This window comes from Trichomonas vaginalis, chromosome II (assembly GCF_026262505.1).
Source record: "Trichomonas vaginalis G3 chromosome II, whole genome shotgun sequence".
Classification (NCBI taxonomy): Eukaryota; Parabasalia; order Trichomonadida; family Trichomonadidae; genus Trichomonas; species Trichomonas vaginalis.
The window spans coordinates 15,830,490-15,857,654 of NC_067204.1; the positions used below are offsets into that span (position 1 = coordinate 15,830,490).

The window sequence follows — 27,165 nt, forward strand, 5'->3', positions numbered from 1 at the left end:
TTCAGAATTCATTATTCAATGCTTCGCGCCGATAATTAAAATAACCTTTCAATGTTTTTTCTGTTTTCTTCTTTTATTCTAGCTCATGCTGGACATTTTCGATGTATGCATGATGTGCTGTTCAAAGATCTTCAGCTTCAAGAAGAAAATATTACATTTAGACAAACTTTGGATACTGGAAAACAACCATTACGTGTTTTTTTCGATTTCAGTAGTTTATCATCGGGCAGAGATCTAAAACAATGTCAGCATATCGGAGAAGAAATAGATAATGGCTACAGCAAAATAAAATGCACACAAGCTGATCTTCTTTCAACAGATAAAATTACAGTAATTAAAGCAACATTAGAAAACTTACAGCAGCATCTTTCTGAATTACTTACAGTTAATAGAAAAACTTCGCCATCTGAGAATTACGATGTAAAAATCAAGGTGTATATTCGTTCTTATGGCGAATCTGACATTCTTGCAGCAGCTACAGCTACTAAGTATGAGTCCACAGAAGGAAGACCTGTAGCTGGCGAAATGTATATTAATTCTAAAGAAATTCCTCCGAATATCTTGTCAAAGGATAGCCCAGTCAGATATTTCTACGATGTTTTGTTGCATGAGACAATCCATGTTTTAGGAATCGCAAATAATCTTTTTTATAAGTGGATTGACCCAGTAACAAAGAAGCGTTATACCAAAATGTTTGCAGAATACGCTGATCCTAACTACCCAGGCAAGACGTTCAAAGTTTTTCAGACTCCAAACGCTATTAAAGTTTCCCAACGACGATTTGCACGCAAATACTTAGCAAAAGATATACCATTAGGTATAGAACTTGAAAACCTTGGTGGATCCGGTACAGCTGGTTCTCATGTCAAAGGTCGAACATATTATAACGAAATTATGGCCGGAATATGTCTTCCTCCCCAAAGAATCTCCGAAATTACTCTTTCTCTTCTAGAAGACACCGGATGGTACGAAGCCAACTGGTCAATGGCCGAACCATTACCATGGGGAGATGGAAAAAGTTTTTCTGACTCCGAAATCCCTGATTTTCCAATAACTCCTCCCGACCAACTCCCTGATAACTACATTTGCCCGCATTACAGGAACAAGGAGTACCTTTGCAACTACGATTACAGCGGTGTAAGTGAGTGTGGAGTTCCTTTATATGTTCCAAACTGCGACAAACAGAAAACATCTGATGAAAGAGAGATTTGCAGGGCAAAGAAATGGTATGATTCGCTCGGATCTCATTGGTTCGGTCCTGCAGATACATTTGATTACATGAAGATCCTAAAGGCGAGAGAATGGTTGATGTGTTCCGAACAATGGTCAAAAACTTTAGTTGAAGAATCAAAAAATTCGATGATGACATTTGGTTCTGATTCTGTATGCAGCGAAATAGTTTTAGACACAAACAGTCAGTTCAAGAAAATGGCTGGTTGTTATAGAACTACTTGTCTTTATAATAACACTGTTACAAAGATGACTTTGGCTTCCGGAGATGAAATTTATTGTACTAGAAAAGGTGAAGTGAAATTCATTGGAAATTTGTCAATAATTTGTCAAGATCCTAAGTTGGTTTGCAAGATGAGGGATTTCAATAAAGGAACTGTTGTTTCTCCTAAGGATTACGTCTATACACCAACTCCAATTCCTTCTCCAACTGTTTTTATTCCAAATAATAATTCTTCACCTCAAAGTGAGGATCAGGAAGAGGATGAAGTGAAAAATGATGGTCAAACAAAGTATTACATAATAACTATCATTGTTTTGTCTTGTATTATTTTAATTCTCACAATTATTAGTGTATTTTTGCTCATTAAATGCAAAGCAAAGCCAATTAATGATAAAGACATATCTAATGTATTGGTTCCAAAGCCAGATGGAGAAAAACTGGATGTTGAACCTGAGATCCAGGTCTAATTTTATTTTGTTTTATATTATTTTGTCTTTAATAAATGCACATTTGTAATGTTTCATTTATCGATATTAATTTGAGGATATTTTAATATAATTTGCTGAAAAATAAAGTTATTGACATTGAAATTAACTTGTATCAGCATCAACTAGAGCGAAAATGTTTTATATGTGAAAAGTATTATCATTTTATATGAAATTGTTGATATTATGATAATTATATATTATTTCAATACAAATTAAATTGTGAAAATGTAGGTGAAAGCGATACATTATATTTTTATCCTGTTGTTTAATATGTTTATTGTTAAAGCTTGCATTTTTCACTAATGTATGATGATGAGCAATACTCAGGGAAATATAAATTCTACAATCAATGCCAATATATTATCAAAACATTGATGTCGGATCCATCCTCTTTTTATTTCTTCAAGCCAGTTGAACCAGAACAGGATGGTGCTCCAGAATATTTCAATTATATTACTTCTCCAATGTGTTTTTATGTTATTCAAGAAAAGCTTTCGAACAAACAATACGAAATTCCAGAAGAGTTTATTGCTGATGTTCAGCTAATTTGGCACAATGCGAAATATTACAATGGGGAAACAAACCATGTTTATCAAGCAGCCGAGAAATTAAGAAAACAGTTTGAACAACTGAGTTTAACACTTCCCAGAACTATTTTACCAGATGAAAAAACGTCTACACTGCAACTTTATACAGAACTCAGATTAAAGCGCTATAGGCAAAACAAAATTACTCACTTATAATAGTATATTATATTTATATTTGTTTTATATGATTAAATACTTTTAGATTGTAGTTTTCATATGATATTTATCAAATTATCACCGATTAGAGCTTCTAATGCATCATTTCGGCGATTTCAATGTGATTCCTATTTTGGATATGCTCGATATTTTGTGTAAATGGTGATAATTAAGGAAAATTATTTTGTTACTTAATAATTAACTCTAAACAAACATGAATTTATGAATTATTTTTGTATACAATTCTGATAATTATTAATTTATCTGTCTAAATTCATCAGATGAAAGAAGGAAGTAAAAAGTGACACAATGGAAGCAAGGGAAGGGAAGTCAACAAAAAACAAAGCTTCTTTAAATATCCCGAGAAACAAAGAGGTATATGTTGTTTCTTCTGGCTCTTCTGAAGCTTCTGACTCACCAAATGACCGTCCTGAGCCAAAACAGCGCAATGAAACAACAAAACCACAAAATATGCATTCTCTTTTATTAGAAGAAACAAGAATACGACTTCAGAACTTCGCTGCTGATGTAGAACAGTACCATGACGAAATTCCAGAAGTTGAATCTCCAGTTGACGACTCTGAAGAGAAAATACCACCAAGGAAAAGTCTTTTATCACATGTTAGACCTCAAATAGCTACTCCACCTTCAAAAATTCAACATATCGAAAAAAATTCTTCTGCACAAAAAACTCTCAACAAATATGTCGATAAAAAACATAAAAAGAACAAATCTGTGCAAAGTGACACCTCAGAATCCGCTCCAAAATCACCAGATCCACAAATAAACTTAACACGTGAAGAAAATGCGAAAATTCTTGTGAAAATATATGAATTCTACAAAGGGAAGTACTCCAAAATACAAATACTTGTTGCTTTGCACAAACACGCAGGTAGAATTTACGAAGCCATGATTGCTCTCTCCAGGAACGAAGTTGATGATGATCCTAGACTTCTTGTTGATACCACTTGTGTTTCTGGTTCTTCGGAAGACAAAAAGAAATATTTTGTTAACTAATTTTTATTATTTTTTAATTTGTTTATTTATTTGTTTATTAAACATCCTGTTTGTATATATATAGAACTAGAATTGATATTTTTTGTTTACAATATAAATAATACTCCATTTTTCAAAGGTACAGTCACTTCCTTCCAACCAAAATTATGGCTTGAAACTCTGGCTAGAGACTATACATAGCGTATATATGTTTAATTGTTTTAATCATCTTAGAAGCTATCTTATTACTGTGAATGGTTTTTAACGACATTTACTGAAATTGCAAAATATAATCAGCCCGAAGAGGGTTCATCCGAATCAATATACATTGAGAAAGTATAGATGGCTATGTTCTGTTGCAATGCCCTATTGAAGGCTTTTTTAATAAAATACATAGGGAGATTGGACGCATATAAATACCCTAGATATTTTTTAATTTTAAGGTTAATGAGTGACTGTACCTTTCATTTTTCTAGAAAAATGTTCCGATTTGATTTGTGTGACAATGTCAATTATACTCCTCAACACTTTATTGAGAACCCATTCACATCATCTTAAATGCACTTGCACGAAATATCCGCTCAATTCTAGAATTTGTTACCACCAGTGCAAATATCAATTACAAATTAATAAATATTATTTTTTATTTATTTCTAATGAAATTCATCTTTGAAAATATCAGAAAAAGAATGAATAGTATCCTATATAAAAATATTATATTTTTGCACCATGTGAAATAAGAAGTTCGACGATTTCTTTACTATTATTTAATACTGCAATATGAAGAGCGGGTTTTTCACCTTCATCTTTTTCATTGATATTTATACCATGTGAAATAAGAAGTTCGGCTGTTTCTTTACTATTATTTTCTGCTGAATTATGAAGAGCGGTTTGTCCAAAATTATCTTTTTCATTGATATTTATACCATGTGAAATAAGAAGTTCAGCTGTTTCTTTACTATTTTTTTCTGCTGCATAATGAAGTGCGGTTTTTCCATCATTGTCCTTTTCATTGATATTTATACCATGTGAAATAAGAACTTCTGCGATTTCTTTACTATAATTATCTGCTGCATAATGAAGAGCGGTTTTTCCATATTTATTTTTTTCATTGATATTTATACCATGTGAAATAAGAAGTTCGGCGGTTTTTATACTATTACAGCGTGCTGCAGCATGAAGAGCAGTTTCTTTTCTATAATTTTTTTCATTGATATTTATACCATGTGAAATAAGAAGTTCGGCTGTTTCTTTACTATTATTTTCTGCTGAATTATGAAGAGCAGTTTTTCCATCTTTATCTTTTTCATTGATATTTATACCATGTGAAATAAGAAGTTCAGCTGTTTCATTGCTATTATAACGTGCTGCAAAATGAAGTGCGGTTAGTCCATTTATATCTTTTTCATTGATATTTGCACCATTTGATAGGAAATATTCGCAAAGAGATGGAATATTAAACATCGTCGAAAAATTAAAGCATTCGTTAAAATCATTAGTTCGATCGAAATAAACTAAAAATGATTCAAGATTATTATATCTTCCACAACCTTCTAAATCAATTGGAATACTGTATTCATTCATCAAGAATGTAACAAAATCAATGTTGTGTGAAATAATTGCATATTCCATGCATTCCATGCAATAATAATCTGGCTTTTGATATTTCAAGCATTCGCTCAGAATCTCTTGATTTCTGCCTAAAAATGATAACTTTAAACATTTATAAGTTATTTCTGAGTTAAATTTCGTTCTTAATAATTTGAAACAATCAACTGCTCCGTGGTAACAACATAATTCAAGTAATGAATATCCTTTGTATGAAGATATTAATAAATATCTTACTATTTCACTTGGATATAAACTGCTTTTAAGTGTTTGATCTTTATCAAATTCTTCTCTCTCCGTAAAGAAGATGAATTTTTCTAAGTCATTATACAAAATTGCTCTGTAAACTGTATTTTCTGTATGAATGTCGAGATTTTCTGAGTTAATTTCTCTGAAATCTTTGGATTTGTCTAATTTAATTCCATATTCTTTGTAAAACAAGAAGTTTGAAATTTTCATGAGATGGTTGACTTCCTCCACGTGATATTCATCACATATGAGTTTGGCAAGAAATAAATATGACCTTTTATAGCGATTATTATACGGAATGATATTTAAAATATCTTTAATTAGACTTTTGGGAAGACATACCTTTGAATCAATCAATTCTGTTTTGATCATTTTGTAAATTGAGTTTAATTCTTCTTCTTTTTCAGTTTTCAGCTGATACAACGCAATATACGAATCAATGTAGTGTTTATGGATACTTCGCAGTTCGCTGAATTTATTTGGATGAATGTCTTGATCAGTCATTAATAATTTTTTAAAAAGATACATTGGCATTTTGACATATAAATATCTTTCAAACTCATTAGAAGAAACAAATGTTATGTTAGACATGTGAAAATCAAATATCACAACGATTTCGAAAATAATTTATGAACTTAAATTAAGTTCATAGGTATTAAATGACACAATAGCAATAGAAAAGTTGGATGTAATAAGATATTCATTCAGATGACTATATTCAAACAAGATTTTTTGCCAATCACTCCAAATCACTTGATTCTATGAATATAGATCGATGATAACACATGATTAATATTTTTTATTTTCATAAAAGGTTCTTTTGATGTGCCAAAAATTGAAAATACCTCAAATTTTTACTTTTTCAATTTCCCTGAGATCAAAAATTTGATTATAACCGAGTCAGATTTTAGCATTTGTTCATCATAGTATTACCATTATAAAGGTTCTTTGATATCCTATATTTCCATATCAGTTTTGGTGTCTATTGTCGTTCAAATGGTTCTATAATTTGAAAAAAATTCTCCATATTGAGTTGCAAAAGTAAAAAATTGAGAATTCAAGCCAGAGTCAATATAGAGTTCATATACAAAAAGTGAAACTATTATGGTATAAAAAACATCACAGTTCCCACTTAAACTTATATAAGTTTTATATAGAGTGTTTTTCACATAAATCCAGAATCAATCATACCATTACTTTCATGAAATGTCGCAATAGTTGATTTCTGTTCCGAGCTATGATTCTTTATGTTAACAAATTCCCTGACTACAAAATATTTCGTTTACTCTATTATTAAATATCAACATTAAGAAAATAGAGATATTATATTTATTATAAACAAACAAAATAAAAAACAAAATTTATTATGAAGACAAAGAATGAATTAACCATTGACAGCATTCAGGGAATTCGTCAGACAAATTTCCAAACGCTGCTATTTTCAGTTTCATAGGAATTGACTCGAAATACTCAACAACATCATCGAAATCTCCACCTCTATTATTAATGGAACTTCCAAGTAAAAATGCCCTTGCAATTGCTGTTACGCAACTCATGACAATTCTTTCGTTGTTTGATTGTCTTTCAAGGACAAGTTTGAAGGCATCCAAGGCCATCATGTTTGCCTTCTTATGCGGGTATTCCTTGCAGAAAGAGTCAACAACTTCTTCAGGGTTTTCAAACAAACTTGGATCTCTTGCAACAGCGGAAATACACAATGCTGCACAAGGAGCTTTCCAAGGCTTGTTCATCGCGTACTGGAGGAGTTCTGGACTCAATGAAATGTCCTTTCCATCAATGACAGCGCGTGCAATAATGGAAACATTCCAAACTTCTGGTTCTTCGATAGTTATGTCCTCTGTGAAAATGAATCTTTCGTTGGCGGCAATTTCAGCAAGTAATGGATGATGTGCGATGCTTCTTGCCATTTCTATGAGCTCAGGAACATTGTTCGATGAAAGAACTGACTCGTCAACAAATTCTTCCTCTTCTTTCGCTTTGTTCTTGTAAACAAGTCTGTTAAATTCTTCCATATCGTTGTTACATGTCTTTAAAAGTGTTTCTAAGGCAGAAGCTTGGACAACAAAGGAAAGAGCGCATTGCGGGCTGAGGCATTCTGCAGGAGATGTGTTGTTAAACAGGTTACAGGCATCGGCAAGGAAAGCAGAGCTTGATACAAGATTCCGATGACGAATAAAATAGGAACACATCTTGGAATAGAGGTATAATATATAGGAATACGATCCATTCTCGAAATTAGGGCTTAAACTGAAGAGATTCGTATCTTCTTTGAAAAATGATTTAAATTCTTTCAAAGTTGATATGTTTTCCTCTGAAATGTCAATGTTTATCTTGGACTCGAGCTTGTCTTCTATCAGTTTCTTCATTTCTTCGTTTCCGTCTTGGAATTCTTTCAACATTAACCTGATTTCCAAATTATCTCGAGCATAATTGACATTTGCAAAGGTTTCACAGTCTATCATGGTCTTAGTATTCTCTTTTATTTGATCAAAATTAATTACTTCCTCTTCAAAAAGTGACAAACCGTTTTCCAATGCGAAAGACAAAGAATTACAGAATAAAGCTATTAAGTCAGGTGACAACTCATCAATATTTTGGTTTAATATGGAGTAAATGTTACGTACGAAATGAGTTGCCGTTGGAGAGAACCTAACTTGTTGAAGAACTCGTACAGAAACGTCGAAACAATTTACAATCAAGTTATTATCTGTTTCTATCACTTGGTTTAGGAAACCAAGTAGCTCTCCAGCTATAGTTTCGTTTATTTTCGAATGTACAATCAGATTCGAAAGGAATCTCCAAAAAGATGAATCTTCTATGAATTTTATGTTATCAAAGTACTGAGATGTCGTTTGTAGGAACGTAGGAATGTTAGAATCGCATAGACAAATTAATATCTCATACAAATCTTGTGTTATCGATAAAACATCTGTTTCTGACTGATACAAGGCTTCAATTATCTGAAAAGTCTTCTCGTACGCGTAGGCTATACTATGCATTGGCATCATATACAAAAACAACCTTGATTCTTCAAAAAAGTGAAGAGTTAAGTGAATTAAATCATAATATTGAACAATATTCTCTAATTCTGCATTATATAGAGTAATCATTGCTTGTGGGGATATAACATCGTAAAATATAAAGTTATAAGTTCCATTTTGCAAAGCGCAAAGATATAAATTTAAAATTAACCAAATTCTCGTTCTTTCTGGCTGATCTGTCGTAAATTCCATTAAGGAAAGTATTCTATCTGGGTTTCTAGATGTATATACTCGAATTAAGCTATAAATATCAAGAGATGAGTCGAAATTTTCTTCATCTGATGATTCTCCGTAAATTGAATTGTAAACGATTAAATGTATCGGTATCAGCTCCTCAATTTGATCGTCTGTGATCAAGGATGGCTCATCTCCGATCCAAGATGAAGCTGCATTCAAAATTGAGAAAGCTCTTTGAGGATTCTCCTTGATATTGTCTAGTTGCGAGAATAGGTATGGTATGAAGATTTCGCTTGCAAGAGACTGAAGGTCGTGGATCGAATCCCAGAATAAATTCCATAATTTTGTGTTTAAATTGGGAAGATAACCGAGAAAATCAACCAATTTGTCTTTAAAGTATTTCTTAAAGTTAGTGAAGAACTGGCATATGGCTTTGATGATCAAATGATTGACTTCTGGATGATTATTCAATTCTAAAATATGAAAAACGATTGAGTAGATTCTATCATACATATTTAGTTGGCTTACTGGTATATTATGATTAAATAAGGATGCTCGTTCAAATAAAACGCGAATTAATTCAATTTGAAATGGAAATTTGTTTGGATTCTTAATTTGACATATGGATTGTGTAAGTCCAAGTATGTTAACGCATTTTATTTGATCTGAACAATGTGAAAATAATTCTATGATTGTGTTTGTATATGAAGGCAAAAAATATAAGTCCTGAATCTGAAATATTACCGGAACAATAACCCCATTGAGATTTGCATTCTTAATGCATCTATTAAGAATGATTAAAAGCTTCCCTTTCTTAAACGTATCTTGAATTGAAGGAAGAATTGTCCAAATTTGAGCTTGCAATGCTTCATCAGCAAGAAGAGCGTTAAATAGCGTGATGTCATCATCTCGCGTTACAAGTTGATCGATAAATTGGGCTAAATCTTCATTCATTTCAAAAAAAATTTTATAGGGCTAATAGGTGTTCGGATGATAAAAACTGCATAAAATCAAGACTACTTCGAAATTTTACCCAAATATCCAATAAAAATCGAAAATTGCTCATATTTTCATTGGAAACTTTCGAAATAACAGTCGTAAAGTAAATACTTTGGATGCATGTTTTTTAAAAGAACTAAATATGCAATTTAAACAATGAAATTAGTCGGTTATCAACTTGAAACAAATTTTGACGTTGCGTCAGCAAGTAAATTTCATCGAATGACTTCCCAATAAATCTAGATTTAATAACGGTAAGAATTCTAGAGGTAGGGCAACGATAGAAAATTTTTGGAAAAAAAGTTCGGAGATCTTAAACGTATCATATTCCCTGCATGGTTTGGTATCTTCCGCCATGCGTTGTGCCAAACATATTGACACTTTCCAATAATTAATTTATGGTATGAGTCACAGAGTTAGATTATAAAAAGAAAGTAAATAATTGCAATTAGAAATCATATATGTCGGAAATCAAATGTTGATGAGCAGAAACCTTTTACTCATCATAAAAGAGATAAATCACTAAAGATTTGTATACATTAAAATTTGATATTTGGTGCTCGAAAACTGTCTGATGGGACTCCTCCAAAATGAACCAATCTATCGCTGAGGACCAAATTAGATGATGTGGATGGTGTATTCTCTAATTCTAACTTAGGAAGAATGGGAACAAAACGAATGACGACAACAACATGTCAAACATAGATTAAATATCTATGAATCAATAAAGTATACGTGCATTGAAGGTGATAACGATCACTTGAGGCTTATAACTCTTTGACTAAATTATGCAATAATTAAATATAATCATTTTTATATTTTTATACTGATAGTAATTAATATACTATCCTGCTTAATAAATGGTATGATCAAATTTGTTTGAAAATTTAATTATGTATATGAAACTATGTCTTCTATATAAAAATCAAAATTTTCGGACGAACCTAGATTGAAGCTTTATGAAAATCTATCATTTTTGTTAATTGAGTTAATATGAATCTTTTACATATGTATATATAGCATTGATAGCTTATATAATCATGGTTTATTCCATATTAACATATTTTTTCAGTTAAATTTGTTAATAATATCATGTAACAAATTAATTCAAGATTAGAATGTCTACAAAATGCTAACAAATAAGAACAAAATACGATTTCTCGACTTAAATTTTAATATGGAGTAGTTTTTCGTTTAAATCTAATTAAAAATGAATAAAAACTTATCTTGTACTATTTTCATTCAAAGATTTTAATAATGTAAATCATGCATTTTCATAATTCAGTACAGTTCTTTTTAGAATTAAAGTTGATGAGGATGATATTTGTGATTTAAAATAATTTGTTAATGTTCACCTTTTATTCATCACCTTGTGGTATGCCCTAAAGCAATAGCATTATCAATTCTGCTGAATTGATCAACTCAAAATTCCAAAAAAAATTCAAAATTTCAAAAATGAAATTAAACAATTTAAATTTTCACATGAAAAAATCAATTTCGAAAAAAATTTGGAAAATCAAAGTATTTGATAATTAGTCAAATAATCAATTTACATCGTTTTTACTCATAAAAACAACTAATTTTTGATTTTGATATCATATTTGATAAATACTCATTCCAGAGTTGACGTAATGTATTAATTATTGTTAGAGATATTGCTTTCGCAGCAAAATTCTTATTTCATGAAAGAAAAAAAAAATGATTTTATTCCAACAAAAACAAGTAAACAGATGAATGGAAACGTACTATTTTCATAAATGTAGTAATCAGCGTGTCAGCTTTTGTTTATCATGTTCGAGTCAAAATGTATTAACTTGTAATAAGAAATATTCGAAGATTATATGAAGTATTGAGCATTCTTTGTAGAAATATTTGTAATTCATTACTAACATATATAATAAAGTTGTTTTTTTTTCCTTATTGCAATAATTTTGTCTGATTTTAATAACTTTTCATGTATACGAGTTGTGTGAATATGCATCATAATATGCGTAAATATACTTATTTGCGACGAATAATGTGGTTGCATAATGGAGGTGCTAAATTTTGATTTTTAATATGGGGCTTTGGTATGTATAATCATGTTCTTATCTCAACGTAGGAGTATTGGTGCAATATGATTAAAATTTACGAGGTTGATCTTAAATTGAATAATTCTGGAGTATAAATCACAATGCAGCTAATTCTATGTTAAAGATAGATACAGATTGTAGTAATCAATTAGGGAGTACAAATTCATTCTTTCATTTCTGTCGTATTGAGCAGAAAGGAAGAGATCATAACCCTAGGAAAAAAAGCCCAAATTTGTCACTTTTCATAGTACGTTAAACTCAATTCGCTCGGCGAATGCCGAGCACACGTACTCATCATTCAACATAATATTCTCATTCTTTGGTTATTATAGTGCCAGACAACACAAGATTTCAAAGAATTACTTGAGTTTTCAATTAATCTTAATCCGATTTTAGATTTATCGAGAACTCCATCATCACAATCACATACTTCAGTGCGGTAACTACAATTATCCATATACAGAAGGAAGTTCTTTTCGAACAACTCATTTGGAGTCTGTTTTGGAAAGAACTTCTTTCTGTCCGACTTAATTTCATAGTTCCTGATCAACCAAAAGACAGAAACCACACACTATCTACTTAGGAAAGGAGTTCTTTCTAAATCTTCCTTAAATTGAGATTTTACGAGAGATAACCCTTCTATTGCACTTAAAAATGAACATTTTGATATCTTTAGTATCACACAAGGTCATATATAGTATTTCATCTACATGAATACATTCATCTTTCGAAGTCTCTCATTAAATGGGAGGCTTCGAAAGATGAATCGTTTTATTCATACAACTTTAAATCTCGAACACATTTAGAGAGTGAGTATATCATTTTATTCTTGTTTTGAGTTTATTCTGATTCAAAATTGCAGTGAAAACAGAAGTTCACACATCATATCTGAATGTGAGCTCATCTATACTTATACGATCTCAATACCTCCACTCTAAGCATAAGAGGTGAATTTATATAAAAATTATCAGATGCGTTGAAGTCTCAAAAGTATTGCCTGAATGCTTGTTTCATATTTGTCCAAGTAGTTTCAATGAATAAATGTATTGTTTTTTATAATTTCGATTTATTGTTAGAAAATATTCAATATAAACCTTTATTGTGTTATTTACATCTCATAAATTCTCTGTTTAAATCATATAAAAGCGCGTTTTAACCCTATGAATCAAGAAATTCATTCAATATTCATGGTATATTTATTAAATTTATACGATTTACTAATAATCAATATTATATCCTCATAAATAGCAATATATTTTGGTAATCTATAATAATCATATACAATATTTGAAATCAAATTTTCATTAGTTTAGGTTCCTTGTTAATAGTAAACCATTATATTTATTACTAATAATAAAATCTATGTGTCGTATTGAAATTCAATAAAATTACTTATTCGGTCCAAAAAAACAAATTAGATAAAATTTTTCTTTTTTTATGTAATTTTTGTTTTTCATTTTTCTCAAGATCCTAAGTTATGTTATAACTTTTGACATCATATCCTATCATGCTAGGCTATATATTATAGCATATCCAAAAGGCAAGGAAATCTATCAGAGAAGCCTTTTTGACCTATCGTTGCCCTACCTCTAGAATTCTTTCCGATTTTAATCCAGTTACAAAAAGTGTCGTTTTTACATCACTTTCTCGATGTCACTCACAACATCAGATGCCCAGAAGCTCCGTGAATTGTTTGACAAGTATGATGACGATAAAAACGGAGGTCTCGATATCAACGAATTCAAGAACTTTTTAACAGAAGCTGGCGAAGAATTCGATGATGAAGATTTGAACGAACTTTATGCCGTTTTTGATCACGACCACAATGGTCTCCTCGCTTTCGATGAGTTCGTTGACTATGTTGGATGCATCGAATCCGGCGACGAGCGCAGATTAATTGAATACCGTTTCAAATCCATCGATACTGATGACAATGGTGTCCTTGATGCTAGCGAATTACAGCAATTCCAGAAATTATGCGGAAATATCATTACTCTTGAACAGGCAGAGGAATTACTCAAAGAAATCGATTGTAACGGTGATGGCAAGGTCACCCTTGAAGACTACATCAAATACTCCGAATAAACAGTTATTATGCGCAATAATTCATACTTAAAAAACAACTTTTCCTAATACAAAACATTATTTTTAAAAAAATCACTTCTTTTTATATATTTTTACTGAGAATATAATGCTCTATAAGATTATCTGAAGTATAATATTGTGATTATCACTGTCTTATTATATTATAATGGGAAATACAGACTTTATCGTTTGAATATTCACAATAAATTATGAAATTACATAGTAAAATCCATACAATTCTAAATTTTACTTTGCAACCATGTATTATGATAGGATATCGCCAATTTCTTTTAAAATATGAAATTGTATTTCAATTCTAAAATATAATGAGTAAGTAAAACTGATACTATATGTAGAGAAAGTAATTATAGATTTACACAAAATAAAAATATAGATTAAGTGTTTATTCATCTGTTGTTGGAGGAACTGTAGAAAGTGTGCGAACAGCATCAGTTGCTAAGAACTCTATACCGCGATTATTATATCCTGGGCGGCAAGTAATTGGATTTTCGTAAGAAATAAGATTATCGAGCTTTTTCATTGCTAAATCGCAGTTATCGTCGTTCTTTGAAGAAATAAGACTAATAAGTGGGCAAAAGTTAGCAACAGAACTTTTGGCAAAATTACGTGCTGCAATTTCTGATCTACCGCGGTGCAACTCGCCCATTGTTTCTCTAATGCTAACAAGAGCGTTCTTATGTGTTAATCTGACAAGAAGATCATTCCAATCATCGCGAGTACATTGCCTCTTCCATTGATGATAGAAAGGAGCCATTCTAATTGCACGGAATTTAGGATCTTTTCCTTTCATTCCACAATGGTTGTAAATATATTGGGTTTGTTCTTGAATATTGTATTTAATTGCAACTTTAAGCCACATTAAGCGGTGTTTAATGTCTTTCTTATCATCGCTACTGAGGTTATCGATGTTTTTCTGAATACGAGAGAGAGCAGATGTGCTTAGCGAGCAAACATGTACGTGAGTCACTTCCGACATCTGAAACGCTGCCCCGTTAATGTAAAGTCAACTTTACAAAATTTCTTTACATGATGTAAAGTATTCAATAATTGTTATCGGCGTGCAGTATTGATTTTTTTTTTCAGGAATACTTCATCGATAACAAATCTATCGACCAGAATTATATCCATTATGCTCAGTATTTGAAGTATAGTAATAACATGTATGAATTCATAGAATGACTTACGTTTTTTTCGAGATATATAAGGATTACTTAAATATCCATTTTTTACTTGCAAATGAATATCTTTTACTGTATTGTGAAAAATCAAACGAAAGGGATTGTTCAAGAAGAGCAAAATTCGATGTTAAGAAAGTAAATTGTTTATTTATTAGATTCTTTTCACGTTTTTTTATGTAAAAACACGTTTTGGCGTTTTCCTTCTACAGGTGCATATAAGATATGCACAAATAATGATTTATTTATTTATTTAGAATTGGGTAAATAAATTGTTAGATTTTCATTTATATTAATCACCCGTTCTTTCAATAAGATGGATGTAATAATTCTTGTGTATTTTTAGTAATTGTATTGTTAATTTGCGTAAAATTTTGATAAGTTTAGAAAACTTTTTATAGTGTGTTCAAATATATTAGAATTCAATGGTGTGCCATATCATTAACTGTGAGCAATCGGTATTAAATGATTGATGAAAATCGATATCAAAATTTAAAATTTTCGTGCCTTTTTCGACTGAAATCTATTGCCTTGGCCACCTGAAATGAAGTTGTCCTTGCTGATTTTTCCAAATTTTTCGGATTTTAGAAAACGTCTCGGCAAGTTTCTAGAAAATGAAGATGATTTTTACAATTCTCGATTTTTTTTGGAATAATGAGGTTAAAAATCTTGAAGATTTAAAATTATTATAAGAACAGATAATTTTTATTATATTTTAAATCAATAGATGCATTTTATTTTTGTTATCATATATTTTTTCCATTTAATATATCAATTATATAGCGAGAATAATAATATAACAAAAAAATATGTATTTAACTAAAATGTTCCACATGATCATTTAGTCATAACTGATTCAAAACGATCCACATAGGAATTTCAAGCCTTACGATTTTTTATCAAATTCTTTTTTATTTTCTAAGCGTAACTTCCAATAGAGAACACATATGATGAACATGTCTTAACCATCAAACAAGAGCTTCTAGTTGATAATTTTTCTGCTCAAATCATTATCGAATTATCAAAAAACGTATTTTTATTCAATTAATTAATGATAAAGAATATTGATATTCATACTAGGAAGATAAACTTTTTATAAAAATTGAATCATTATTTGCTCACTATTATAAATCAATTGCACTTCATATGGAAACAACCAAGATGAAGTACATTGACTCTTATAATATGGAACGTGTTGAGTATATTAAAGGAGAGACCAAACAAAAACTGCGAATGATGAGCAAATTCCAAGATGAGATTAAAAATCTTAAAGATTTAATTGAGCAAGAAAAGCAAGCAATAGAAAAATTTCAAGATTATACAGAAAGAATCTCTTCCTCATCGAAAGATTCGCAAACAAATGAAAAGGTAGCTCCAGAGTCATCCAATACTAAATCGATTATAAAAGAATGCGATATAGCATTATCACAGAAAGTACCTCCAATATACGAATCACCAACTACAGAAAAAATACTAAATGCACTTCAACCTTCAATGGATTTTGAATTATTTTTTAGAGATTACCCTATTGTATATGCATCTTTATTCGATGACAACATAGAACAGATAAACTATCGTAGCATATTCGAATACATTGAAAAATGGGAAATAAATAGCAGAACAAGTTTTATTAACGCTTTTTTCAAAAATCTGAACTCAGCAGCATCGTTAGTATCATTACTTTCATCAATTGTAGAACATAATACAATCTCAGAGCTTAGTGAATACATCGAAACAAAATTACCATCTCTAATTAACGTAAATCGAGCAGTTTTCATGCAAGTCGAAGACGGCAAACTAGTTTTAGAGAAACAACGATTGAAATTCTCTCAAAAGATGGCAGGCGGAAAAATTACACGAGCAGTAAACATAAACTCAGCTCTAATTGCAACAAAATCATCATTGGAAATTGATACAGAAGATTCCGAGCTAATGAAACTCAATCAAACAATGCTGATACAGCCAATAGATACCCACAAGCAACAAGATAATGATCCAGTCATCAAAAGCCGCATGAAACAATCACAAAGAATGAGCAGCATTAGCGATAAAAAAGCTTTGGCAAGAGTTCTTCAATCAAGTAAAAACGTGTCAAAACCGTTTCGTTTTGAAGAACCAAGTCAAATGGAAGAAGTTGAATTAACAGGAATGAAAGACTCAGCATCAGCTGTTTTGTTACTTTTTGATTGTTTCGGTGGTTTCCACAATCAAGATTTGATCACTGCTTATGTTATAAGTAAATTCATTGGAGAAACAATTCCTTTGATAAATTTGAGAGCAAAATATCATTATTCAAAAACTGCATTACAAAGGGCTTTAGATGTATTGATTAAACTTGCAGCAGTAAGTGATTTGAAAGAGCTTAAACAGACACTTTGCGAAGGAATTATGCAGCAATTTAAATGTGAAGCAGTAACTTGTTTCAAAGTAATGAGTAGTGGAAAGTTTTTCTCAATTGGTAATGATTCTGAAACATTCCCAGCCAAATCAGGATTAGTCGGAGAAGCAATAGCAACTAAAAGGTCAATGGCTATATCAAATCCAGAGTTGTCTGTTTTGTTTAATTCTGCAACAGATAGATGCAGATTGTCCACTCCAACAAGATCAATTTTGATCTCACAGATTTTCAATTCTACAGGAAATGTTGCGTATTCAATTGCTTTGTACAACAAGATAAATGTTGATGAATTCTCCAATGATGATTTAGTTACTTTAGAACTACTTTGCTTCAATGTAAACAGCATTTTCGATTCAGTTGGTATAACTCATGAATTGACAAAAAGCGCTGCAGGTTCAAAGAATGTTTTCTCTGTTTACAGCAAGATATTCGATACATTGAGTTCTACCCCAGATGTCGGAGATGTTGTTGAATTATCAAAATTCTTGACTCATCAAATAACTGATTCGATCCATAAAAACATTACATTTTTCATTTACGATGAAAAACTGAAGACATTGAAATGCACAGATTCAATATCAGGATTTGAAGTTAGCATTGATGAATCATACAGTCTTGTTGAAGCATTCAAACAACAAGAACCAATGGAAGAAATATCGAATGAAGAGAATGTGATGTCGCAAATATTCCCTTTAGAAATGGGTTTAATAAAAGTTAAAGCGGATTCTCCAATTTCAATCATACAGTCAAAGATGTCAATGATTGGATGGAAACCATTGCCGCAAATGACAACGAAATCTATGCTTGAAATCAAGATTGAAAAACTAACAAATGTACAGCCAATGAAAGTACGACCGATCAGAAAGAATTCTTCTATTATGAATACTCTTGGTCCATGGGCAAAAGTTTGTAGTCCATTGATTTCCTTGTCAATTTTGTCATCAACGAATATACAAAAATTGATTGTTTTGGCCAATTTCGCACGAGATATGCCTAACGATGATTTGACAGTTGAAAAAATATTCTTAGACTTTGTGAAGGACATGGATTTCGGCTGTTTTTCAGCATTTGCTTCAAAATATTGTGGAAAACTAATCAGAGAATTCATTTCTCCAATCGAATCTTCATATGTAAGTCCTTCAAGACCCACTTTGTTTTGCAGGGATAACAAATTAGATTATGGATTTAACGTTTTCACAACAAAACTAGAAGACTTAGTATCCGAAACACAATCAATATTCCAGGCGTTGGGACTTACGGCCTTCTTTAATGATACTGTAATTTCTCAGTATTTTGAAGTAATCAGATCGAAACACAACAATAATTTGTTCAGAAATTATCGATTGTGTTTAGATCATTGCCAATTTGCAGCAGCAATTATGAAGACAATGGATATAGAGAAGCCTGATATGCTATGCATTTTACTGTACTTGCTATCTTTGTACTGTGATATTTCACCTTCAACTGTAGTATTTTGTGCTGAAAGTTTGTGTTCTGAACCTCCTTTTAATATCGACAAAGATATCATATATAAAGCTTTCGTGAGATTTGATAAATGCGAAACATTTGATGTACTTTTCGATTCAGATATTAGTTCTTTGGTATGTGCAATAAGTAGATACTCATACCTTGCGAGATCATTAGATACCATGAAGAAATTTGTTGATCAAAGATTTAGCGAAGACAACGAAAGTGACCAAGAAGTTCAGAAGTTTATTATTGAATATGAAATGAGATCCTTTATCATTCCTTGCTGTGGAGAGTTCGCTAAAAGAAACATCAGAACAGATGCATTCAGAAAATTATTTACTTCGAATGCATCTGCAATTACTCACTCCGTTTTCTAAGAAATTTACTGTATTTATTTTGTTTTGATTTGTTTTTAAATTCATATTATTTGAACAGCTGATTCTTTTTATCTCTACATTTTTACAAATGAATAATGATCATGAATTTTCCTTTGATTCTGACACTGGTATAATCTTCGTATTTATTCAAGCATGGCTGAATATCTAGACCCATAGTTTCTTTATATTATTTATTTACACTCAAAAATCTCCTACTTCAATTAAGAATTGGGATATCCTTTTGCTTTGTGTTTGCTGAAGTGACGTAGTAAAGCCAATATATAAAACAATGATTTCATGTAACTGTACTTTTCTTTAACATGTCAATAAGAATGATATACAAAGTATCAAGTAGTAGAGTGACTATACTTTATTTTATTTGGAAAAATCTCAATTTTATCGATTTTTGAGTGCCAAACGTGATTATGAAAAATATTCTTATAAATTAGATATAATTTTGAAATATTTTAAACTAATAATAAAATAAAAACAATAAACAAACATTTTTATTAATCAGATGTCTCACATAATTTCATATCTTCTAAATAGAACTGTTTTTCGACCAAAGGGAGTCGAGGTGAACAAATTAACTTTGACTCTGCAACGACATTGTTCTTTGTAGCCAGAATCAGTCTGTTATGCCACAATGAAGCGTATTGAGGACCTAAATACGTAACTGGAGTTCCCTGAGGGGATTTAATGCTATTTGTAACAATAACAACGCATCCTTTACTTTTTGCTAGTGATTTAAGTTCCAAAGAAAGTTCTTCCAATTGTGCAGAACCAGGAGCGCCTTTTCCAACAACATTTTGGAAGACAGAGAGGAGACTATCGATTACTATTAGTTCTGGAGTAGAGTGCTGCAGGTATTCGTTGATATAATTGATGATATCAGGGTGATTTAAACAATTTACAATTGTTAAAGCGGAAACTGATGTAGGAGGTATTCTTGGATCTCTGTATACTGGATAGTCAATATTAACATTCATAGAAGAAGCAATATTGGCTAATATTGGTGAAGATAAGTTTCCATCTGCATCAATAAACAAAACTTTTGATGATTTGGCAATTTCTGTTGCTACCTTAACAACTAGTCTCGTTTTTCCTGTATTACTGTAGCCTTCAATTGAATAAGTTTCGCCAATAAAAAATGGTTCTCCAAAAATATAGTCAATTCCAGCTGAAATAGTTCGATCTTCATCATTAGAAACAATATCTTGTATTGATGGACTAAAATTATCAAATGCAAATCGCTTGACTTGTGGTATATCTTTTTTGATATCAGCAACATCATATTTAGTGACAAGATTTTCGATACCGATCCTGGTACTAAGCTCCTTCGAAACATTTTTGTCAATAAGTATCGAAGGAGAAGGATTTTCTGCCATTGAAATGTGAAGAGAGGAACTTCACTAACGATTATTTTGTAAACTACTCAATAAAGAATGCATATATTCATATCACATGTCTCTCAGAATCTAAAATCTAAGTATGAGCAAACCATTTCCTGTAGCACGCTCAGCACTTCTTGATAAAGCAGCTGCATTTGCCAAAATGCTTAAAGAAGATAACGAAAGAATTCAGAAGTTTTTGGATGAAGGCGGTGATCGTAACGAAATATCCGTTGATGTTCTTGATCCAAATGATGATCAAGTCATTGAAATGGAGATCATACCAGGCGTTTTAGAATCACAAGCACAACAGCCAGAAATACACGAAGACATTCAAATTCCTGCCTCTGAATTTCATAGAGACTCCAATTTAGAATCAGCAGAAAACTAATCAATTAGCAAAATGAATCTCGTTCTTATATTGTTGTAATACATTTTCTTGTTTATTTTTTGTTATTATTTTCTAATAAAGTTTATAGACTTATCTGTTACAAAAACCTTGTATTTATGAGGTATATATGTCATTAATCTTATTGATAATACAAATATTTTGTTATAAAAATAATTATTTTAAATTTTCTTTTGATTGCAACGAAAGACAAGTTGTATTTAATATAAATAGTAAGTTTATTACAAAATTCTATAAAATATAAATATAAAATATAAAATTAGAAATTAAAAACGCCAATCATGCCACTAACGTCGTCATCATCGTTTTCTTCTTGCTCGTGTTCTGATTCTTGTTTGACTTCAGGGTTCTCCTTTCGCATTTCTTTGATAACCTCTTGTTCAACGGTTTCAGACGGTTTAGGAGGTTCAGGTGGCTTATTATCGTAACTGACGATAGCCTTGAGTAATGGAGGAGCTTTGTCTCCCATACAATTCATGATATCTAAGTGCCATTTCTTGGATAGATCAACTGCAATGTCAATACAGTTGTCCATTACTGTAGATGGAAGAGTAACACCTCCATTTTTACGGATTGAACAAATTTCACCTTGAGCATTTGCACAAATGGTTAAAAATCCATCGCATGCAAGTGCTTCAAGTACTGTAGGATCTACAAATCTTGTTCTTTGATCTATAAGAGCGAATGTAATCGGAATTGGTAAATGATGAAGAGTTAATGATCTATCTCCGCGAGTTGATGGCAATTTTGTTGCAAGAAGACCGCAACCGACTGCCAATGTCATAGCTTCGAATAAACCACCGTCATTTTCTAGAATAACGATCTCACATTTTAATTCCCAAACAAGTTTACCAATTTGGATAACTAATGACTCAAGATCTAATGCGTTATTCATTTTGAACATATCACGTACAGCATTAAGTGTTTCAGCACGGAAATATGAATCAATTTTGTGAGTTGAAGAAAGTCCAATTGAGAAAAATCCTTGATTTGGATGATTTTCGTCTGCGAGAACTTGATTTTTGATAACACGGCATGAAACAATTGTTGAACCAAGTTTTACAATTGCAGCTCCATCTGAAAAATCAACAGTAAGACGTCTTGGCTCATTAGGATCTCTTCCATCTGGTCTTAAACCATTACTTAGCATTTCTCTTGTAGAGCGGATTTCATTCTTTGAGACAAAGAATGGAGCATTCCCCTCCATAGTTTTGAAATACAAAAATTTTTGTCTCTGAGCATTTTATTGAAGAAATAACATGCATATAGAATAACCGATCTGTTTATTTTTAAATTAGCAATCTTGCAATAAAATCATTTTAATTAGGGGGAATGCTTTATTTATTTTTGGGACTGCCAAATGATATTTTTTGTTTTTTCATTAAGTTTTGAATCAAAAACTCCTATTTTGGATTACTTTAAAAGCGACAAACCATATAGCTTATGTAATGCAATCAAATCAAATGCAACCTTATTAAAAGAAAAGAAATTTAATAAATATGAAATCAAAGAGTTTATTTCAGAAAATTGCCAAAAGTATGATAAGCTTAATAAAGGCATGTGCAAAATATTCGTCAATAATTGGTTTGATCACATTTTGGATACAAAATTGGAAGATTCTTGCCAATTTTCCAAAGAAACTAAAAGAAATACAAAGGACATTAAACACAAAATCATCAGAAAACCAAGAAAAACACATCCTGAACCATTATCGGTTTTGGATTGCACGATTTGCGAAATGGTTGTCGGATTTGTTATCGAGCAAGGTACAGGAACTATTGCAACTCCAAAAACAGGAGAAATTATTAGAAACAAATGCAAAGAAGTTGCATCTATCAAAGATCATTGCTCAATATTTACAGAGGATGTCGTGAGCAGCATGATATCCCATTTAGCTTCAAATTTACACCCATTTGAGCTTTGCACATTTTATGGATCTTGCCCATAAAATTTGTTTCCTATTTTGTTTGTTTTATAAACAACCATATTGTTATTTTTTTTGTAATAATCCATATCAATTTTATTTATCTATTTTAATACTAATGGTGAATGCATCGATTTCAGATTCAATATAAATTTGAGTTCGAAGTTAACATAGATAGAAAAACAAGTCATTTCATTTATTAGAAAACAAAATACAATATTTACAATTACTCATTTTCGCGTTGCTTTTGGAAATTTTGAATGCGAGCAATCTGTTGATCAATAACTTGAATACGCTTTGTCATATCATCAAGAATCTCTTGCAAACCAAAGAGTTTTTCTATAACAATCTTCATTAATTTAACATTTGCATCTTCAGGCGGCTGGGATAGATTTGCTTCTTGTTCATCTTCTTCATTAGCAATACTAAGATGAAAGTTTGTACTATAACTAACTTGAGGTGTCATTACTTCTACTGCTGGCTGCTCTTCTTCTACTTCATTATCCGAGACATTTTCAGGTGGATTCATTTCTTCATTTGTTGGTGTTTCAAATAAATAAAGCTTCTTGTCTGTTGCTGATGTAACATACTGATTTCCGGAACCAGAGAAACTAATTGTTTGGAAAATTCTCTCTTCTCCTTCAACAGAAAAGCGAGGGATTAAATTCAGTGGATTAGAAACGTGAAGTCCTTCTTGAGATGCAGAAACTAAGATTGGGTCAAACGGATGCAAAGCAATTGAATTAATTTTACTATAGTGGACTTCTTTCTCTACAACAATAGTGTGATGCTTGTAATCATATACAGTTATTTGGCCATCAATGCAACCAAGAGCAATCAAGCCGGATTCATCTGAAAATGAAATTGCAGAAACAACTTCTGGGGTTGGAATCTGTGAAATTGGGCGTCCACTATTTGTGTCAAACAATTGGCATCCATTTTCTTCTGTAGAAACGGCAAATAATTTTCCATTTGGAGCCATAGCTGCTGCAGTAACTCTTGATGGAAATTGTTTCATTAAAACAACTGCATCTCCAGTTTCAATGTTCCAAACAGATGGACAACCATCTTCTCCTGCTATAAGTACAAGATCGTTAGCTTGTGAAACAGAAACGAATTTGATAATACCATCATTTGGACGAATAACTGTAGCATCTTTCCCTTTCCAAATTGCAACTGTTGTATCTTCACTGCCTGTTACTAAAATATTTTTTGCGAATTGAATATCCATTGATGTAATAGATTTTTTATGTCCCCGAAGTTTCTTCATTGTAGCATTTATGGGGCCACTGTCTTGATCTGTTCTCTTGTTGGGATTAGTTAAAGGAAGAATTAAAATTCTTCCATTTTCAGTTCCAACAGCAACGTATGTATCGTTATACATAAATCTTGCGCATGTTGGTTTATCTTTTTTCAAAGAGAAAACTCTCGGCTGAAGATCCTCCATTTTTATTTATTTTTAAACGGCAATTTCTCCTATTTTTAACGTACAGTGTTGATTCCTGTTCTTCTCGCTATATCATCAACACAAACATAAGTATGTAAGCGATGCTTCAAATTCTTCAAAATATCTCCAAGTTGTACAGTGTCTATGAAGCGATATTGCATAATTATTCACGAATGCTATTTGAATGATATGCTGAAGTATGAACACAGTTTGGCAATGATTTAATATCTTGAGCAATTTTTTATTATAAGATGTTGATTCAAAAAGTTTATTTCACATTTTTTGAAATTGTTACGCACAGGATGAGCTTGATACCCCATCATATATTTTGGCTAACATTAAATTCATGAATTTCAAAGAAAATATATTTTATTTAGTCATTAAGAATATTAATAAAACTTTCGATTCTATATATTTGGGAGATTTCCATAAGCTTTGTACAGCATATTGAGATATATTACCATTCCAAAATTACGACTCCTTTGTGCAACTTCAAGTGGTGTTATTCCACCAAAATTTTTTGCTTTGATATCAATTCCATGTTTAACAAGAATCGCGGCAACATTTAAACTACCGTATTTTGCACAAATATGAAGGGCATTATCACCATAAATACCCTTATGATTAATATTTGCACCATTTAAAATAAGAATCTCTGCGACTCTGGTACTGTTTTTTGCGGCTGCTACAATCAGGGGAGTTTCATTGGCAAATGCCATTGCATCAACATTTGCACCATGAGAAATGAAAAAAATTGCTGTTTTGACACAGTTAATTTCTGCTGCATAATGAAGGACTGTAAAACCAACATCATCTATTGCATTGATATCAGAACCTTGGGCAATAAGAACTTCAGCAGCACCAGTATCAGTACTTTCTCCTGCGCAATGAAGAGGGGTTCTTTGGTGATTATCTCGTGCATTAATGTCAGCACCAAGCAAAACTAAAACTTCCACCATTTCTCTGTTCTTACAACGTGCAGCGAAATGAAGGGGAGTGCCATCAAATAAATCTTTTGAATTAATATTTGCACCACGTTGTATTAAAAAGTCAGCGACGTCATTACTATGGTATTTAACTGCAATATGAAGAGGTGTAACTCCTTCATTATTTCTTTCATTTATATCAAAACCATGATCTAAAAAATATTCTGTATTTTTCACTTGATTACTTATTGCTGCCATATGAATTGCAAGATTTCCTTCGCGCGTTTTTGCTTTGATGTCACTTCCATGGGAAATAAGAAATTCAAGTACTTCTTTTCCACATTTTCCAGCTGCAATATGAAGAGGATTAAGCCCTATCTTTGATTTTATATTAATGTCACTGCCATTAGCAAGAAGAAAATTGGCTGTTTCAAAATTAAAGAATTGTGTAGCCACATGAATAGCAGTCATGCCGAATTTATCAGACTCCATAGCATTGACATTTGCTCCATGCTGAAGGAAATATTCGCAAAGTGATGGAATATTAAAGTAGGCCGACTTCACCAAGCATGATCCGATATCTTTTGTACGATCAAGCAATATAAACAGTGCTTGAAGATTATAGAATAAATAGCATTCATTAGCAACAATTTCGATGTTGCATTCCTCAGCCAAGAAAGAAACAAAATCATTATTGTGCGACATGATTGCATATCGCATGCATTCTTTGTTAGGTTTTACTTGTTTCATGCACTCACTCATTATTTCTTGATTTCCACCCAAAAATGACATTTGAAGGCATTTTTCAGATATTATTGAATTAAATTTCGTTCTTAACAGTTTGAAACAATTAACAGCTCCATGATAACAACACAATTCAAGCAATGTATATCCTCTACTTGAATATTCATAAAAATCATTATAGAACCTCTGATTTTCATCAAATCCTGCTCTCTCAGTAAAAGCGATAAATGATTGTATATCATCATTCATAATTGCTCTGTAAATTGTATTTTCTGGATGAACATCCAAAACAAATCCTTTTAATTCAAGTTTTTGGATGGTTTGTAATGTTATCCCAAATGCCAAAACACCATAATCCATATATAAAAAGTACAACATGGCAGGTGATGGTGGCGTATATATTGCTGGATGGTATTCTTCATACACTTTTTTGAAGATTTTCAAGTATGAACGGAAATACTTATTGTTGAACGCAGCTGCCATTTGAACGGCTTCTATAATCATTGATGGTGAATATACTTTGGTTTGAATCAACTTGTTTTGAATCTCTTGATAAATCCGATCAATTGTTTCTTCATTATTTGATTTTATTCTGAATAGTTGTGGCATAATCCCATTCACATCTTTGGTAAGTTCTATGGGTTCTTGAAATCTATTGCTACTCATATTACAGAGTGAACGCTATTAAAAATGATATGAACAATAAAACGCTATTTTTTTGTGAAAATTCAGGCAGTGTTAAGTTTTTTATTAAATAATGAGATCTTTGGTTATGAAAACGTATATTTAATACTTTTATTGATTTAAAAGATCTTGTAAAAACAAATGCCCAAAATTGAGAAACTCTCACAATTTTTTTGATATTAACTAGTGTAATTGTGAATGTTGAAATTTTGGTAATTTAAGGAGGCACTCTCAAGTGAACTGATACTCTCAATTTCCCTTAACTTG

The 27,165-nt window shown here is 31.4% G+C and overlaps 13 protein-coding genes across 13 annotated transcripts, besides 1 other annotated feature; 6 read left to right on the forward strand and 7 right to left on the reverse strand.

Annotated features, from left to right (window-relative positions):
* Positions 1-53: 53 nt before the first annotated feature.
* Positions 54-1,966, forward strand: TVAGG3_0552070 (regulation of choline O-acetyltransferase protein; the record flags this gene model as incomplete). Its single annotated transcript, XM_001329637.1, has 1 exon — positions 106-1,920. The coding sequence occupies one exon, from the start codon at positions 106-108 to the stop codon at positions 1,918-1,920; it is 1,815 nt and encodes a 604-aa protein (XP_001329672.1).
* A 349-nt stretch (positions 1,967-2,315) lies between these two features.
* Positions 2,316-2,684, forward strand: TVAGG3_0552080 (histone acetyltransferase protein; the record flags this gene model as incomplete). Its single annotated transcript, XM_001329638.1, has 1 exon — positions 2,316-2,684. One exon carries the CDS (start codon positions 2,316-2,318, stop codon positions 2,682-2,684), a length of 369 nt encoding a protein of 122 aa, XP_001329673.1.
* Positions 2,685-2,993: 309 nt separating this feature from the next.
* On the forward strand, positions 2,994-3,701 carry TVAGG3_0552090 (uncharacterized protein; the record flags this gene model as incomplete). Its single annotated transcript, XM_001329639.1, has 1 exon — positions 2,994-3,701. One exon carries the CDS (start codon positions 2,994-2,996, stop codon positions 3,699-3,701), a length of 708 nt encoding a protein of 235 aa, XP_001329674.1.
* A 610-nt stretch (positions 3,702-4,311) lies between these two features.
* TVAGG3_0552100 (ankyrin repeat and SOCS box-containing protein 4 family) lies at positions 4,312-6,041 on the reverse strand (the record flags this gene model as incomplete). The annotated part of the gene is made up of 1 exon (XM_001329640.1): positions 4,395-6,041. The coding sequence occupies one exon, from the start codon at positions 6,039-6,041 to the stop codon at positions 4,395-4,397; it is 1,647 nt and encodes a 548-aa protein (XP_001329675.1).
* Positions 6,042-6,873: 832 nt separating this feature from the next.
* TVAGG3_0552110 (uncharacterized protein) lies at positions 6,874-9,752 on the reverse strand (the record flags this gene model as incomplete). Its single annotated transcript, XM_001329641.1, has 1 exon — positions 6,902-9,730. One exon carries the CDS (start codon positions 9,728-9,730, stop codon positions 6,902-6,904), a length of 2,829 nt encoding a protein of 942 aa, XP_001329676.1.
* Positions 9,753-12,094: 2,342 nt separating this feature from the next.
* Positions 12,095-12,142: a mobile genetic element.
* A 1,346-nt stretch (positions 12,143-13,488) lies between these two features.
* On the forward strand, positions 13,489-13,988 carry TVAGG3_0552130 (calcium ion binding; the record flags this gene model as incomplete). Its single annotated transcript, XM_001329642.2, has 1 exon — positions 13,498-13,932. The coding sequence occupies one exon, from the start codon at positions 13,498-13,500 to the stop codon at positions 13,930-13,932; it is 435 nt and encodes a 144-aa protein (XP_001329677.1).
* A 278-nt stretch (positions 13,989-14,266) lies between these two features.
* Positions 14,267-14,954, reverse strand: TVAGG3_0552140 (uncharacterized protein; the record flags this gene model as incomplete). The annotated part of the gene is made up of 1 exon (XM_001329643.2): positions 14,336-14,929. The coding sequence occupies one exon, from the start codon at positions 14,927-14,929 to the stop codon at positions 14,336-14,338; it is 594 nt and encodes a 197-aa protein (XP_001329678.1).
* Positions 14,955-16,261: 1,307 nt separating this feature from the next.
* On the forward strand, positions 16,262-19,413 carry TVAGG3_0552150 (GAF domain-like family; the record flags this gene model as incomplete). The annotated part of the gene is made up of 1 exon (XM_001329644.1): positions 16,275-19,373. The coding sequence occupies one exon, from the start codon at positions 16,275-16,277 to the stop codon at positions 19,371-19,373; it is 3,099 nt and encodes a 1,032-aa protein (XP_001329679.1).
* A 469-nt stretch (positions 19,414-19,882) lies between these two features.
* TVAGG3_0552160 (DNA repair protein RAD51-like protein 4 family) lies at positions 19,883-20,780 on the reverse strand (the record flags this gene model as incomplete). Its single annotated transcript, XM_001329645.1, has 1 exon — positions 19,883-20,761. One exon carries the CDS (start codon positions 20,759-20,761, stop codon positions 19,883-19,885), a length of 879 nt encoding a protein of 292 aa, XP_001329680.1.
* Positions 20,781-20,851: 71 nt separating this feature from the next.
* TVAGG3_0552170 (protein of unknown function (DUF4598) family) lies at positions 20,852-21,239 on the forward strand (the record flags this gene model as incomplete). The annotated part of the gene is made up of 1 exon (XM_001329646.2): positions 20,865-21,155. The coding sequence occupies one exon, from the start codon at positions 20,865-20,867 to the stop codon at positions 21,153-21,155; it is 291 nt and encodes a 96-aa protein (XP_001329681.1).
* A 193-nt stretch (positions 21,240-21,432) lies between these two features.
* Positions 21,433-22,387, reverse strand: TVAGG3_0552180 (U1 snRNA 3'-end processing; the record flags this gene model as incomplete). The annotated part of the gene is made up of 1 exon (XM_001329647.1): positions 21,433-22,380. One exon carries the CDS (start codon positions 22,378-22,380, stop codon positions 21,433-21,435), a length of 948 nt encoding a protein of 315 aa, XP_001329682.1.
* A 141-nt stretch (positions 22,388-22,528) lies between these two features.
* Positions 22,529-24,544, reverse strand: TVAGG3_0552190 (WD40 repeat-like family; the record flags this gene model as incomplete). The annotated part of the gene is made up of 1 exon (XM_001329648.1): positions 23,324-24,544. The coding sequence occupies one exon, from the start codon at positions 24,542-24,544 to the stop codon at positions 23,324-23,326; it is 1,221 nt and encodes a 406-aa protein (XP_001329683.1).
* Positions 24,545-24,951: 407 nt separating this feature from the next.
* On the reverse strand, positions 24,952-26,718 carry TVAGG3_0552200 (ankyrin repeat and SOCS box-containing protein 4 family; the record flags this gene model as incomplete). The annotated part of the gene is made up of 1 exon (XM_001329649.1): positions 24,952-26,718. One exon carries the CDS (start codon positions 26,716-26,718, stop codon positions 24,952-24,954), a length of 1,767 nt encoding a protein of 588 aa, XP_001329684.1.
* Positions 26,719-27,165: the final 447 nt, after the last annotated feature.